General features: G+C 36.3%; 1 protein-coding gene across 1 annotated transcript; it reads left to right on the top strand.

Annotated features, from left to right (window-relative positions):
* Nucleotides 1-2,559: 2,559 nt before the first annotated feature.
* LOC122281771 (galactinol--sucrose galactosyltransferase-like) lies at nt 2,560-6,513 on the top strand. Its single transcript, XM_043093537.1, has 4 exons — nt 2,560-3,977; nt 4,682-4,859; nt 4,957-5,324; nt 5,469-6,513. Exons 1-4 carry the CDS (start codon nt 2,712-2,714, stop codon nt 6,033-6,035), a joined length of 2,379 nt encoding a protein of 792 aa, XP_042949471.1. The 5' UTR covers nt 2,560-2,711; the 3' UTR covers nt 6,036-6,513.
* The last annotated feature ends 8,843 nt before the right edge of the window (nt 6,514-15,356 follow it).

The following is a 15,356-nucleotide window of genomic DNA, read 5'->3' as shown; positions in this document are numbered from 1 at the left end:
ACAAGTAGAACATATATAACTTTATAATTGCTCAATGTCTATTATAGATAGGATCCAGTTTGCTTCTTATCTTGTTAATTGTGTTTGACTGTACTTGATCTTCTTATACTTCTAAAGGCTTATCTTGATCACTCCGAGAGATTATTTTGTGTTTCCTACGGTATCCTTAGTTTGCAAATTGAGAATATTGGTAGGGATACGTTAGGTAAGTTGAAGTTGTCCTATTTGGAAAAAGATGATACGATCCATCAAGTCAATGTATCACATCAGAAATATTGAGAAAATTTATAATGAAGAGTAGGCTTGTTCTCGATCGGTGGCTGAAGATCATGATACAATCAAATTGGCATGAAGAACGCACCATGCAGCTAGCTAGCTAGCCTCCACATTTCTAATAGCAAGATTCGATTTTCAAAATAATTTAATATTAATAATATCTTATAAATAAGTTCTTATTATATTAGAGGTACTGTAGATTGAAGTTGTATATATGATTTTTTTTTTTTTAAATTCTATTATTTATACATCTAAAGAATGATATGAATCGTATACGTGGCTAACCATGAGAAGGCGTGGCCATAATTCATGGCTTGTGTGGAAAAAAATTATATGACCAATTAATTTCAACAAAATGATTATTTTAATCAGTTAAAATTAATTATAAATAATTTTTTAATTATAATAAATTGATTACGAAAACTCAATTTTGTTATAATGAATTGATCATGAGATCATCCCCATGTATATATGTGGGAGTCCTAAAGCTTATAGATTAAAGAAATTAAAACAAAAAATCGATACATGAACATGATTTGAAAGATGATTTCATAAAGAAAAATGTTCACTATACCATACGGCCATCACGATCTCGTTATTATTTTACTTAATTCGATAACATGATATTACATATATATTAATCAATTATTAAATTGATAATAGGATTGCGATCTTATTTTTGTGGAGCCCTTTGAAAGTTAAAAAGTTTCTGGTGGTGTTTCTTTAACTTTTTGTCACGAGGAAGCTTCTAGTACATGGTCGCGAATCCTATAATTATATGTTCCACATGATGATCAAAAAGCTAGCTGCATGCAGGATGATCAACTACTACAACGCAAACCAACCTATAGCTACTCTTTAATAATGTGACACACATCATGCATGCATGAATGCACCACAAATTGTCATGAAATCCGGAGAACTTAAGAAAGAGCATAAAGAAAGTGGAAAGGCAATACTGGCCGAAGCTCTTGCCCAAAGTTAGCAGCTCACAGTTGTGGATTTTTGTGTTAAAAAAGCTCAAGAAATTATTAACATCTCGCTAGCTAAGTACTAGAAAAAGCGATGAAATTGTCGAGATATCGGAATAAAGAAGACGCGATGCATGCAACAACCTCTACCAGGAATAAAGGAAAAAGATGATGAATTAATTGCGAGCAAATGTCCTCTTAAAGTAGATCATGTTAGACCCATCCTGGCCCGCCACCTGTACGTAACTTGGAATTCATGATGACATGACCACTGACCCCACCAACTTAAAGAAAAATAAAAAAATTTAATTATAAATATATTTATGTATTAATATATGTATTGATTTATTACGATGGATTAAAAAGAAAATTTTATTAAAAATAATATTAATTTAATTTTTAAATATAAAAATTTAATATTAATATATAGATTAATACGTGACTTTATTTATATATAATAAAATTAAAAAAAATGATACTCATCCAGTTACCATGCACGCATCTACCATTCTAGTGATCTATCAGCCGTTGAAGAAGTACAAACCTAGCTTCCGAGAATTGCGTGCTCTCACTCATGCATATTATATGTAGAAAGAAATATTGGTTGTAGAAATTTTAGCGCCAAATCATGATGCATGGGACTAGGCATCACTATATGTGATTAATTAATGAATCATAATATATTTTATAATAGATAATGTTATACACGGTCATCTTATCATATATAATATAACGTATTTATTATTATTTAATGATAAAAAATATATAATAAATAATTATTTAATAATAATAAATATATCATATTTTATTTAATAAGATGCAAGTATGATGATATTATAGTGTATATAATTTTTATTTTATAATATATATATCTTATAAAATAAGGATATTTTTATAAAATAATATTAATTTTATAAGATATTTTATAAAAATAATTTTTTTAAAAAAATATTATAATTATGTGATATTTTTTGAAGATCAATTAGGATCGCTCGATCGATCGGATTCTAATAGTACTGTCGGCCGAGGGGATCAGCCTGATCAGGCTCTTTATATTATAAGCACTTGTGGGTTGGTTACATGAATAGTATAAATAAATTTCTTAATTTAGGATCATGATTAGTAAATTACAATTAAATAGCTTGAAATGACTATTATACCCCTCATACAAATAGCCGACAGTAAGATCTAGAATGGCCTACTCGAAAGCAAAACTTCAACTTGCAGCTTGTTTTTATGCCCGAGCAAACCACAACCAAGTTTTTCCTCCGTACCAATGATATTTCATTTCGAGATTCCAAAATAAACATACATCTGAATTTTTATATAAACCCCTCCTTAGTGCTCCGTTTAGGCACCAAACCAAACTGGTATCTCCATCCCCCATGGTACCTTTCTAGCTGTCCCTGATCGCCTCCCTCCAAGCTATCTTGTTTGCATAGACCTACCTTCCGTGTCCTTCCAATGGCGCCTCCAAGCTTAAGCAAAGTCGACCCTCTAGACGTAATGGGCCGGCTCCTTGATGGCAACATAGCAACCTTGTCCATAGCCTTGGAAGGATCTAACTTTCTTGCTAGTGGCCATCCAATTCTCACTGAAGTCCCTATCAACATTGTGGCCACTACCGCACCGTTATCATCAACCTTTGACGTCCCTCTAGAAAAGACCAAGAACATGAACATGGTCGGCTGCTTCGTGGGGTTCGATGCTGAGGAGCCGAAGAGCCGGCACTTGGTTCCCGTCGGCAAGCTCAGGGGGATAAGATTCATGAGCATATTCAGGTTCAAAGTCTGGTGGACAACGCACTGGGCCGGAAGCTGCGGTGGGGATACAGAACACGAGACCCAGATGATGATTTTGGAGAACAATATTGACCTCGGGCGCCCCTTCGTTCTCATGCTTCCACTCATTGAGGGGCCATTCAGAGCATCTCTGCAACCTGGGATTGATGACTACGTGGACGTCTGCATGGAGAGCGGCTCCACACGTGTCTGTGCGTCCAGCTTCAGGAGCTGCTTGTACATGCACGTGGGAAATGATCCATATAATCTAGTCAAGGAGGCCATGAAAGTGATCAGGGCTCACTTGGGAACCTTTAGGCTTCTCGAAGAGAAAACCCCACCAGGTATAGTTGACAAGTTCGGTTGGTGCACTTGGGACGCATTTTACCTTAAAGTGCATCCCAAGGGGGTTTGGGAAGGGGTCAAGGGCCTTGTGGACGGTGAGTGCCCTCCAGGAATGGTCCTGATTGATGATGGGTGGCAGTCCATTTCTCATGATGACGACCCCATCAGTGATGATCAGGAGGGCATGAATCGGACGGCTGCTGGTGAACAAATGCCATGTAGGCTCATAAAGTTTGAGGAAAATTATAAGTTCAGGGACTATCAAAGCCCTAGATCTAGAGGGGCATCTGATAAAGGGATGGGTGCCTTTGTCAGGGACCTAAAGGAAGAGTTTAAGAGCGTAGAGCATGTGTATGTATGGCATGCACTTTGTGGGTATTGGGGTGGGGTTAGACCCAATGTCCCAGGCATGCCGGAGTGTAGGGTCATTGCTCCTAAGCTGTCGGAGGGATTGAAGATGACAATGGAAGATCTGGCGGTGGACAAGATCGTGAACAATGGGGTGGGGTTGGTCCCACCGGAGCTCGTCCACAAGATGTACGAGGGGCTTCACTCGCGTCTTGCTTCGGTGGGAATTGACGGTGTCAAGGTCGACGTTATACACGTAAGTTCTGGAAAACCTCTGGCTTCTGTTCTGAAAAAACAAAAAAAAATCACTTCGGTGCAATGGATTTTTTTTTTTGCCTAATCCGGTGCAATGGATTTGTTGTGACCACACGGTGATTTTTTTATGATGCTCGAAAGAGGTCTAGCCGCCATTATATAAAAACAATATTTTTAAAAAAATATATTTTTTAATATTTTGTTCTATTTTTACCTGACTTGATAATCCAAGCATTTAGTTTATAAAGGATATGTACAGGTCCATGTTATATTCATGAATGTTTGCGCACAAATTTCTGTATAATTATTTGCACCTTTATAGCTGTAAACAAAAGCTCTAGATCTCACATATATACCTGACAAAGTTGCTCATTGTCACCCTCGTGAACCCTGGAAGAAACGCGCTCCTCTTCCATGAACAGTATATGTTGCTAATGAAAATCTTTTCTTCTCCATCTAATTACTTACATTTGGATCTTGAAAGTCTAAATTGACGATTGACAAACCGACTCGAAAAGGCCCCGACGTGGTTCCTGTGCTGAGCTTTCTCGTAATTTGCGGGGCATAATTTGGAGTTTTATGTACTCTTGCTCTGTTGGACACAGAAGCAAATATGAAGTATTGCTCTGGGTTGATGCCTTGATGGTGAGGTTTCCCTAGCATAATAGAGATCTAGGGTTTAATGTTTGTATTTGGTGTTTGCAGTTGCTTGAGATGGTATCAGAGGAATTTGGTGGTCGAGTTGAGCTGGCCAAAGCTTATTACAAGGCCTTGACTGCTTCTGTTAGGAAACACTTCAAAGGGAATGGCGTCATTGCTAGCATGGAGCACTGCAATGACTTCATGTTCCTTGGAACTGAGGCCATAGCGCTTGGACGTGTTGGTATGTCTCTCTCTCTCTCTCCAAATGTTTTGGATCTTTAGAGATACTAACGAGAGAATCCAACATTAACCCTTTTTTTCCCCTGTAATGCATATAGGAGATGATTTTTGGTGCGCTGACCCCTCGGGGGATCCAAATGGGACATTTTGGCTTCAAGGGTGTCACATGGTGCACTGTGCCTACAACAGCTTGTGGATGGGGAATTTCATACACCCAGATTGGGACATGTTCCAATCCACTCACCCATGTGCCGAGTTCCACGCCGCATCCCGGGCTATTTCCGGTGGACCGATTTATGTAAGCGACTCTGTTGGAAAGCACAACTTTGAGTTGCTAAAGAGCCTAGTGTTGCCTGATGGGTCTATTTTGCGATGCCAGTACTATGCTCTTCCCACTAGAGATTGCCTATTTGAAGATCCACTGCATGATGGGAAAACAATGCTCAAGATTTGGAACCTTAACAAAGTAAGAAGATCACCCTCTTCCAAGTTTTAGCTAGCTGTTTATCCATGGAAATTGTGATCAAAACATATCCTAATGTTGGAGACTGATCTACTACTATCTATTTTGGTCAATTAACATTAATGCTTGTTCTCTAACATGCCACAGTACACGGGAGTTCTAGGACTCTTCAACTGTCAAGGTGGAGGGTGGTGCCCTGAATCCAGGCGTAACAAAAGCGCCTCAGAATTTTCACACGCTCTCACCTGCTCGGCAAGTCCCAGGGAAATTGAGTGGAGCAATGGAGAACACCCAATTCCAATAAAAGGGGTTGATACATTTGCTGTATATATTTTCCAGGAAAAGAAACTGAAGCTCTTGAAGTCATCAGATCAGGGGATGCACATTTCACTTGAGCCATTTACTTTTGAGCTTCTTACTGTTTCCCCAGTGACGTTGCTATCGAATAAATCAATTCAATTTGCTCCAATCGGATTAGTAAACATGCTAAACTCCGGTGGTGCAATTCAGTCGCTTGAATTTGATGATGAAGAAAAATTGGTAAGAGTTGGAGTGAGGGGAAGTGGAGAAATGAGAGTGTTTGCATCAGAGAAACCAATGAGTTGCAGGATTGATGGAATGGCTGTTGAATTTAGTTATAGTGAGAAGATGATCATTGTTCAAGTTACCTGGTCTAAATCCTCAAGATTATCAGTAGTTGAGTACTCATTTTGAGTTAGAAAGGATGCTGCTTCGCCAGAAAGTAAGTGCGTGTTATAAGGTGTAATCGAAGTTCAAACAATGCAAGTCTACTCTGCAGCTGCATCTAATTGCTCTTATGTGACCTGACAAACTAGGATAAGTTTCCATTGGGCAATGTTCCTTAGATGGGAAAATTTTTAGCTAAGTATAGATGACTTGGCAACACTCGTCTTATTACAAGATGACGTTATGTCATTAAATTTGCTGATATAAGTACTGAGACATGTGAGCCATAAAAGTATGATCCATAGAGCTAGAAGAACAGAAGTATTGTGTATACTACCTAGTAAGTACTCCCATTGATGTTATGAGACTATCTCCCAACGTCTCCAAACCTCCTACTAGGTCTTCTATCCTCTTCATGTCTTAGCAAAACTATGATATATGTCGCATTTGATCTCAATACTGAGATTAAAATCTTTGATATTATAAAGGATTAAACATTAAAATAGTCTCTGGGCACTACAACATACATGATTTTTTGCGTTTGTGTCGATATAATTTTAGGACGCAAAAGACTAATTTTTCCATGTTCATGTCATCTCATTTTTAGCAAAGATGAGGGTGTTGTGAAAACTTACCTTTTGCATTGAAATTATATTATCGCAACTATTTGCGATAGAAGAAAGTAATTCCTGAGTGTTTTGTAGACTTGCGGCGAAATTAAATATCCGCAAAATCCCATAAACAAAAAAATTTAATGTGTTATAATTAAATTTAATGACCATACATAACATTAATTAAAACTATTGAACTATCAATTAAAACTAATCTTTAGTCATTAATTAAGAATATTATTGAGCCATCAATTAAGATTTAAGGTATACCTACTCCTTTATCCTCTTATATATATGGGTATCATTCACTTGTATATCATCAAGTTTTACATTTAAATAACAGCTCTTTCTCTTATAATATCCTCTCTCTCTTGCAATATCATTTCTCTTTTAATTTCATAACACGTTATCAGCACAAAAGTTTTGACGATTTTAAAACTAGTAGTCTTATACTTCAAGTAAGTTTTTTAATATATTTTTGTAGCTTCCAAAATGAATATGAAATATTACATTACTTATTATTACTTGATCAAAACTCTATGCTTATTCTCTTGATTTTATGAATGTATTTCTTATTTATAATATAAATATACTTATGTTCCTGATTTATATATGTAGAAAATGTCAAATCTTACAAAATTGAAATTTGTTGCTCTTGACATTTCTGGAAAAAATTATTTATTTTGGATCTTGATGCTGAGATCCATCTGAATGCGATGAACCTAAGAGATACAATTAAAGAAGGAAATCAATGGTCTCGGCAGGATCGCGCTAAGGCAATGATTTTCCTTCGACACTATCTTCATGAAGAATTAAAAACTGAGTATCTCATGGTGAAAAATCCACTTATTTTGTGGAATAATTTAAGGGAGAGATATGAATACCAAAAAACTATAATCCTCCAAAAAACTCGTCATAATTGGATGCACCTGAGATTGCAAAATTTCAAGAATGTTAGTGAGTATAACTCTACACTCTTTAAAATTAGCTCATTATTAAAATTATGTGATGAAAAAATTACTGATGATGACTTGTTAGAGAAGACATATACTACTTTTCATGCATCGAATGTGCTCCTACAATAACAGTATCAAGAGTGAAAGTTTAAAAAATATTATGAACTTATATATTGTCTTCTATTGACTGAACAAAATAATGAGTTTTTGTTAAGAAATCATCAGTCATATCCTATTGGTTCTATATCATTTTCTGAAGTGAATGGTACTAGATTTACACCATTTTCAGAAGCGAATGGTGCATCTTTTCGAAGAAGCATAGATGTAGTAGGAAAAACTATAGAAGTGGAGGTCCTAGAAGCTACCACATTAAAAGGGATAATAATAGATATATACTGTACCACCAGAAGTGGTTCAACTCAGAGAAGGGTAAAGGTTCTCAAAACAAATTTTTAAAGAAAGATGAAAATGGATGCCATAGATGTGGTATGACTGGATATTGGCCTCATACATATCGTACAGTAAGCACTTGGTTGATTTATACCAAGCTTCTATAAAAAAATAAAAAAATAAAAAAGTTTGAAACAAATTTTGCTCAACCATCAAATGCTTTAGTTTCTATAGATGGAGAAGATATTACAAGTCTCGATGTTTTTGATTTCTTTGAGGATTCTAGTGGTAGAGTTGATCATTTAATAGGTGATAGAAGTGTTCCTTTTTAATTAATGTATTTTCTTTATTATATATTTTTTTTTATATTTTGTAATGTTTTGTAGTAATGAAAGTTTTATATATTTTGTAAAATCATGACTCTTACTAATGAATTTTCTATCTCTGAGATGAATAATAGAGATGTATGTCTGGCTGACAGTGCTACAACTCACACAATTCTTAAAGATAAAAAATATTTTCAAAATCTAACATTGAATAAAGTCTACGTTCATATCATATCTGGTTCATCGAATCTAATTGAAGGCTCCGTAAGAGCTTATATTGTGTTACCTAATGACACCAAATTTTATATTGATGATGCTCTATTTTTTTCACGATTCAGAAGAAATTTATTAAGTTTTAAGAATATACGTCGTAATGGTTGTCACATTGAAACCACCAACGAAAATAATAAAGAGCATCTTCTCATTACTAAACTAATTTTGAGCAAGAAGCTTATATTAGAAAAACTGTCTGCTCTCTCATCTGGATTGTGTTATACAGAAATGAGAACAATTGAATCACATGTGGTAATGCACCAGAAGTGCATTGACCCCAAAGTATTTATGACTTGGCATGATCGCTTTGGACATCCGGAATCAATAATGATGAGACGAATAATTGATAATTCATATAGGCATCCCTAAAGAATCAAAAGATTATCTTACCCAATGAATATCCATACTCTGCAAGTTCTCAGGGTAAATTGATTATCAAACCATCTATCTCAAAGGTTGTTTTTGAATCTCCATCATTTTTACAAAGGATTCATAGGGATATATATGAGCCTATTCAACCATAAAGTGGACTGTTTAGATATTTTATGGTTTTAATTGATGCATCAAGTCGATGGTCACATGTTTGTCTACTTGTGACATCCCCTTTTTACGTGCATTTTCACTGAATGAATATTTTAATTTAATTAATATATTAGTTCTTTTATTTTAAATTTATTATATTTTAATTAGTTTTATTTTAGTTTGATGTGGTGTTTAATTTATTTTAGTCGTTTTATGGTTTTTAAAATTCTTTTCGTCGGATCAGTTTTTGGACTTCAGATGTGAGGATTGAACCTCATTTCTTTTCTCTTTTTCTTTTTCCCTTTTTCCTTTTTTCTTTTTTCTTTTCTTCTTTTCTTCTTTCTTTCTTTTCCTCTTCTTCTTTTTCCTTCTCCTCTCCCGCACCCTCAACCTCTCCCTCTCTCCCATTGCCGTCCGGTTCTTAGCCCAGGCCCGGCACTCGCCGGCGACGTGGCCGGCACCGCCCACCCAGAAAAATTCCCCACCGGCCGGCGCACCACCCCACCAAAAACCAGCCCCTCCCGTGCCGCTATTAACCCCCTAGAGCACATCTAAGCCGCACGGCTTTAGGCCATTTTCGGCGTCGTCGCTCTACCTTCGGCCACCACCTCTTCACCACTTCATCCCGTACCTCTTACTGTCCTAACCCACCCATTTTTGGCCTCGATCCGTTGCTGGAGCAGCTCCACTAGCTCAACTCTGATCTACCCCTTTTTGCACTTCCACCGCCATTTCCACTGCCACTCACGGCCAAAACTCACTTCCTTTAGCTTCATAAACATCTCTAGGCCCTTCCCTATCAATTTTGTGTCTTGGTTTGTCCCCGTTCGAAAGTAAATAATTTACAACCCACGGTTACAGTGTAAAATACACTGTTACGTTACTTTTTCTCCGCCGCTTGCAACGTCGTGATCTTTCGAAAAATACCTTATAGCGCTGTAAGTATTTTTCAAACTCTATTTTAGATTTAAATATATTTTTTTACTCTTACAATAAATTATTTATCTGGTTAGTTGATTCCAGACTGAGTCCAAGGAGTTTGGGGGTCGAATGAATTGATGATGGAATTGCTTGGTTTTGATGTTTTTGTGATTGGTTGGATGTTTGTATCTTGAGGCGTGCATTGCATGATGCGTTCATGTGCGTTTTAGTTAAATTGAGAAAAAATGTGTTTTTGTGTAAATGGATTTTCGGGTGCGTGTGTTACGACCCCAAGCCGGGATAGGGTATTATCTTGGTAGAGCTCTTCTAGTCATTCGGGAGTGGATAATATTGAGTGACATTCCCTGAGTTGTCGCTGGGCGACGACCGAATCACACGATACGGTAACGCTGTCGTGTCGACTCCGTGGTTCCTAGGCTGGCGATGACTAGAGGATGGTCTGATCTAGGTACACGCCGGGTGCGAGTACTGGGCATCGCTCGTTTAGGTGTCACACGCGTAGTCGTTACCTGCGGTGTGGCACAGGAGCCAGAGTGTGTAGATGATCCCTAGGGGAGATCATGGTGCATGCAATAATTGAATTGGGTTTTTGGATTTGGATACGGACCATTTTCTGAAAAAATGGCGAGATTATGTTTAAGGCTATGTGATCCATTTTCTGAAAAAATGGTGGTTTATTGATTTGGGCTATTATATGGGATAATGAATAGGACTGGTTTAAAGGACATGTTTTTGGGCCAAAATAGAATTTTTGGCAAGCGTGAAAAATGTGTTTTATGAGTTATGTACATTACATTTTTTCATGCATGTTGTTTGAGTTTAATATGTTTTTTATCTAGTAGCGTTTGGATCTTACTTACTTGCGGCACCATTTTTGGTACCGTAGATTTTGATGCAGAGATCGAAGAGGAGGAGGCTGAGCCCAAGGAGGCGGCTCCGCCGTAGTATTGGGTTGGAGTTTTAGGCCTTGTAGTTTGGTTTGAAATGATATTTGTGGCTTGTAATATTTTATTATGTATGTTTTGAACAGGTTTGTATTAAACAAAGAAAAATTCTGGTACTTAGTTATATGACTTTATTTATCAGCTGCATGTTTTCTTTTGCACACTTGTTGCATGTACACACACTTGGCACTTGGCGACAGGGTGGTAACTCGTGTTGTCATCATCCCGACGTCTCGATTTTTTCATGTCTGTACGTGGGATTTGGGGGCATCACACTACTTTCCACTAAAAGTATTGCAATTGCTAAACTTCTTACCCAAATAATTAAATTACGAGTACAATTTCCTGACTATCTAATTAAAATTATTCGATTAGATAATACAGGTAAATTTATATCTCAAAATTTTGATAATTATTGCATGTCAATAAGAATAGATATTGAACATCCAGTTGCCCACACACATACTCAAAATGGTTTAGCTGAATCATTAATTAAAAGACTTTAGCTAATTTCCAAACTTTTACTCATGAAATCAAAACTTCCCATTTCTGCTTGGGGACATGCTATACTTCATGCAGAATCGTTGATTCTAGTTAGGCCATTAGCATAACACAAATATTCTCCATTATAGCTTGCATTTAGTCAACAACTAAATATTTCTTATCTTTGTATTTTTGGATGTACGGTATATGTTCCAATTGCACCTCCACAACGTACAAAGATGGGCCCTCAACGTAGACTTAGGATATATATTAGATTTGACTCTTCATCTATTATTAGATACCTTGAGCCGCTTATAGGGATATGTTTAAGGCACGTTTTGAAGATTGTCATTTTGATGAATCCATTTTTCCAACATTGGGTAATGAGAAGTCGGTACCTGAAACAAGACAGGAAATTACTTGAAAAAATAAAGCACTTTTCCAATTTGATTCTCGTACAAATGAATGTAAACTAGAGATTCAAAAGATTATTCATTTACAAAGTGTTGCAAATCAATTACCGGATATATTTACTAACACTAAAGCTGTGGTAAAATCATATATTCATGTTGTTAATGTTCTAGCAAGAATTGCAGTCCCTGAAAGACAAGTTACCAAAATAGTAATAGGTGAGTCTAAGATACGCCTGAAGCGTGGACAGCTTATTAGTGCTAAGGAAAAAATTTCTTGGAAGAGAAAAATACAAAATGAATTTAGTACTCCTAAAGAGTTCTCCTGAAGAGTCTTTACTTACAACACAAGCCATTAGAGTAATTGATGCTCCTGAAAAGACTAAATCTCCTGAAAAAGAACTTCTTGAAGATGTATTTAATAAAATGTCTTCCATTGAAGAGGGACAGGTACATGAAAATAACGAGATTTTGATACATTTCATGAGTACTGGAGAAATTTTGAATAGAAATAAAACTGTTGTCGACAACATATTTTCATATAAAATGGCGCTTGACATTTTACTAGATTTTTCAAGGCTTCCTGGACTTTTTACTAGATTTCTCGAGGCATGTGGTATCGAGCTCAGTACACAATGCCTGGAACTCTTAAACAGAATGGTATTGCAGAAAGAAGAAATCGTACTCTTATGGATATGGTGCGGTGTATGCTTAGTCATTCAACTTTGCCTGAATTTTTGTAGAGTGAGTCTTTGAAAACTGCTACATATGTTTTGAATCAAGTACCAAGTAAGTCAATTCCTAAAACTCCTTATGAGTTATGATCAAGTAAGAGACCTAGTTTGCATCATTTCTGTGTTTGGGGCTGTAAAGCAAAAATAAGTTCTTATAATCCTCAGTAGAAGAAACTTGATCTTAAGACCATTACTGGTTATTTTGTTGGCTATTGTGTGGGATCAAGAGGCTTTAGATTCTATTTCCCTTCTAATGTTATTAGAGTTATTGAATCTGATTGAGCCATCTTCTTTGAGGATGTTAGTGACAGTAGGAGTTCAACGCCACGTGAAGTTGTATTTAGGGAGGAGTGTGTTGTTATACCTATTCAGGTTACTCTCCTATCAGTGGCTGCACAATCATTGATAGAGGTAACTAGTATTGTTTCCAAGACCAGGTTGTTAACACTATAGCTGGTGTTGATGTGAGAACAGATGATATTGTTTTGAAGAGATCACAGAGAAGTCGTAGACCAGCAATTTCTGATGATTATATTGTCTATTCGCAGGAGCATGAGTTTAATACTAGTATGTCTCTTGACCCAGCCTCTTTCAAGGAGGCCAGTGATAGTCCTTAATCTTTATATTGGATGGATGCTATGCATGATGAGATGGTATCGATGTGTCAAAACGGTGTATGGAACTTAGTTGAACTACCATGTGGCTATAGGCCAATTGGTTACAACTGGGTTTTTAAAACCAAGTATAATTATGAAAGTCAGGTAGAAAGTATAAGCTAGGCTTGTTGCTAAGGGTTTTAATCAAAGAGAATGCATTGATTATAAGAACACTTTCTTGCCTGTTTCTACTAAGGATTCTTTTCGGATTATTATGGCATTGTTGACTCATTTTGATCTTGAACTGTATCAAATGGATGTCAAGACAACTTTTCTTAATAGACATCTAATTGAGGATGTGTACATGATGCAACCAAATAGTTTCCAAGTGTAAGGAAAGGAACACATGGTATGTAAGCTTAACAAGTCCATTTATGGGCTTAAACAGGAATCGAGACAATGGTACCTGAAGGTTGATGAGATTGTTACCTCTTGCGGTTTCAAGGATAATCTTGTTGATTAATGCATATATTTAAGGGTTAGTAGGAGTAAGTATATATTTCTTATTCTTTATGTTGATTATCTATTACTCATCGCAAATGACATTGAGCTTCTATTTGAGACAAAATACATGTTATCATCTCATTTTAATATGAAGGATCTTGGTGAGGCCTCTTATATTTTGGGCATCCAGATTTTTCGTGAGAGAACTAGTGGAGTTCTTGGATTGTCTCAAAAAGCCTACATTGATCGAGCTCTAAGTAGGTTTAATATGCATTCTTGTTCTCCTGGGAAAACATCTATTATAAAAAGTGATAAGTTTTCTAAGTCTCAATGTCCTTAGGATGATAATGAGAGGACCCAAATGCAAACTGTTTTATATTCGTCAGTTATTGGTAGTTTGATATATGCTCAAGTATGTACACGACTTAATATTGCTTATGTTGTTGGTGTACTTGGTAGATACTTGAGTGATCTTGGTTTGGCTCACTGGAAATCTGTAAAAAAAGTACTTAGGTACTTGCAAGGCACTAAAGATCTAGTGCTTACATATCAGCGATCTGACATTCTTGATATAGTTAGATATTCTGATGCTGATTTTTTCAGTTGTTTAGATGACTGGAAATCCATTTCTGATTATGTTTTTATGATGGTATGAGGAGTTGTTTTTTGGAAAGTGTCAAACAAACACTTACAACTTCCTCTACAATGGAGGCAGAGTATGTAGCTTGTTATGAGGCTACACGTCAGGCTATATGGTTCTAGAACTTTATCTTGAGGCTAGGTGTTGTGAACACCATTTCAAGACCGCTGAAGATATTTTGTGATAATTCTACAGCAGTTGCTTTCTTTCGAAACACTAGAAGCTCTTCTCATTCCAAACATATTGATATTAAGTATTTGTTTGTTAGAGAAAAAATAGCCGAGTCTTGTATTCATGTTGAGCATGTTTCCACAGAACATATGTTAGTTGACCCACTAACTAAAGGTTTGGTTCCAAAACTGTTTCAAGAGCATGTGACTTATTTGCGATTGTTAGAGTCTTCTGTTGTATTTAATTAGTGGGAGTTCTGTGATCATTGACTGTTTGGCTATATTGTTTATGCTCTTATTCTGTTTTAAATATATCAATGTCAATGTACGCCTGAGTCACACGTATTTTGGATATGACGTACTTTATGTATTGAGACATTTTGATTAGTCCCGTGCCTGAGTCACGCGCATTTTGAACAATGCGATTGTTTATGTAATGAGACATTATGTTTGGTCTCATGCATGAGTCACACGTATTTTGGATAGGACATACTTTATGTATTGAGACATATTGATTAGTCTCTTGTCTAAGTCACGCACACTGTAGACAAGGCTTATTACCTATCAGAGATAATCTATTTTAGCCTATGCATGCCTGAGTCAAGTGATTGTGAGTATAAGTTTAGTTTCATATATCTTGTCGATATAGTCACTAGACTAGGTGCTGCAACTGCATTTTGGATAAGGCCTATTGTTTTAAAGACATTCAGATTTGTCTCTGGGGCTTCTTATGGAAACGAGTGTTTGTTACTCTTTTGATTATTTCCATAATGCACTTGCATCTCATTGGCCTGAGTTATGTGATTGTAATTATTGGTCTGAGTTATGTGATTGTAATTATTGGTCA

The sequence above is a fragment of the Carya illinoinensis genome, chromosome 11 (genome assembly GCF_018687715.1).
Source record: "Carya illinoinensis cultivar Pawnee chromosome 11, C.illinoinensisPawnee_v1, whole genome shotgun sequence".
Taxonomy (NCBI): domain Eukaryota; kingdom Viridiplantae; phylum Streptophyta; class Magnoliopsida; order Fagales; family Juglandaceae; genus Carya; species Carya illinoinensis.
The sequence above is the reverse complement of the archived record's forward strand: the minus strand, read 5'-3'. Positions and strand labels throughout refer to the sequence as shown.

Coding starts and splice junctions, on each gene's coding strand:
- LOC122281771 (XM_043093537.1), top strand. CDS start 2,712: ATGGCGCCTCCAAGCTTAAGCAAAGTCGACCCTCTAGACGTAATGGGC. Junction 4,860..4,956: donor CATAGCGCTTGGACGTGTTG/GTATGTCTCTCT, acceptor TAATGCATATAG/GAGATGATTTTTGGTGCGCT. Junction 5,325..5,468: donor AGATTTGGAACCTTAACAAA/GTAAGAAGATCA, acceptor AACATGCCACAG/TACACGGGAGTTCTAGGACT.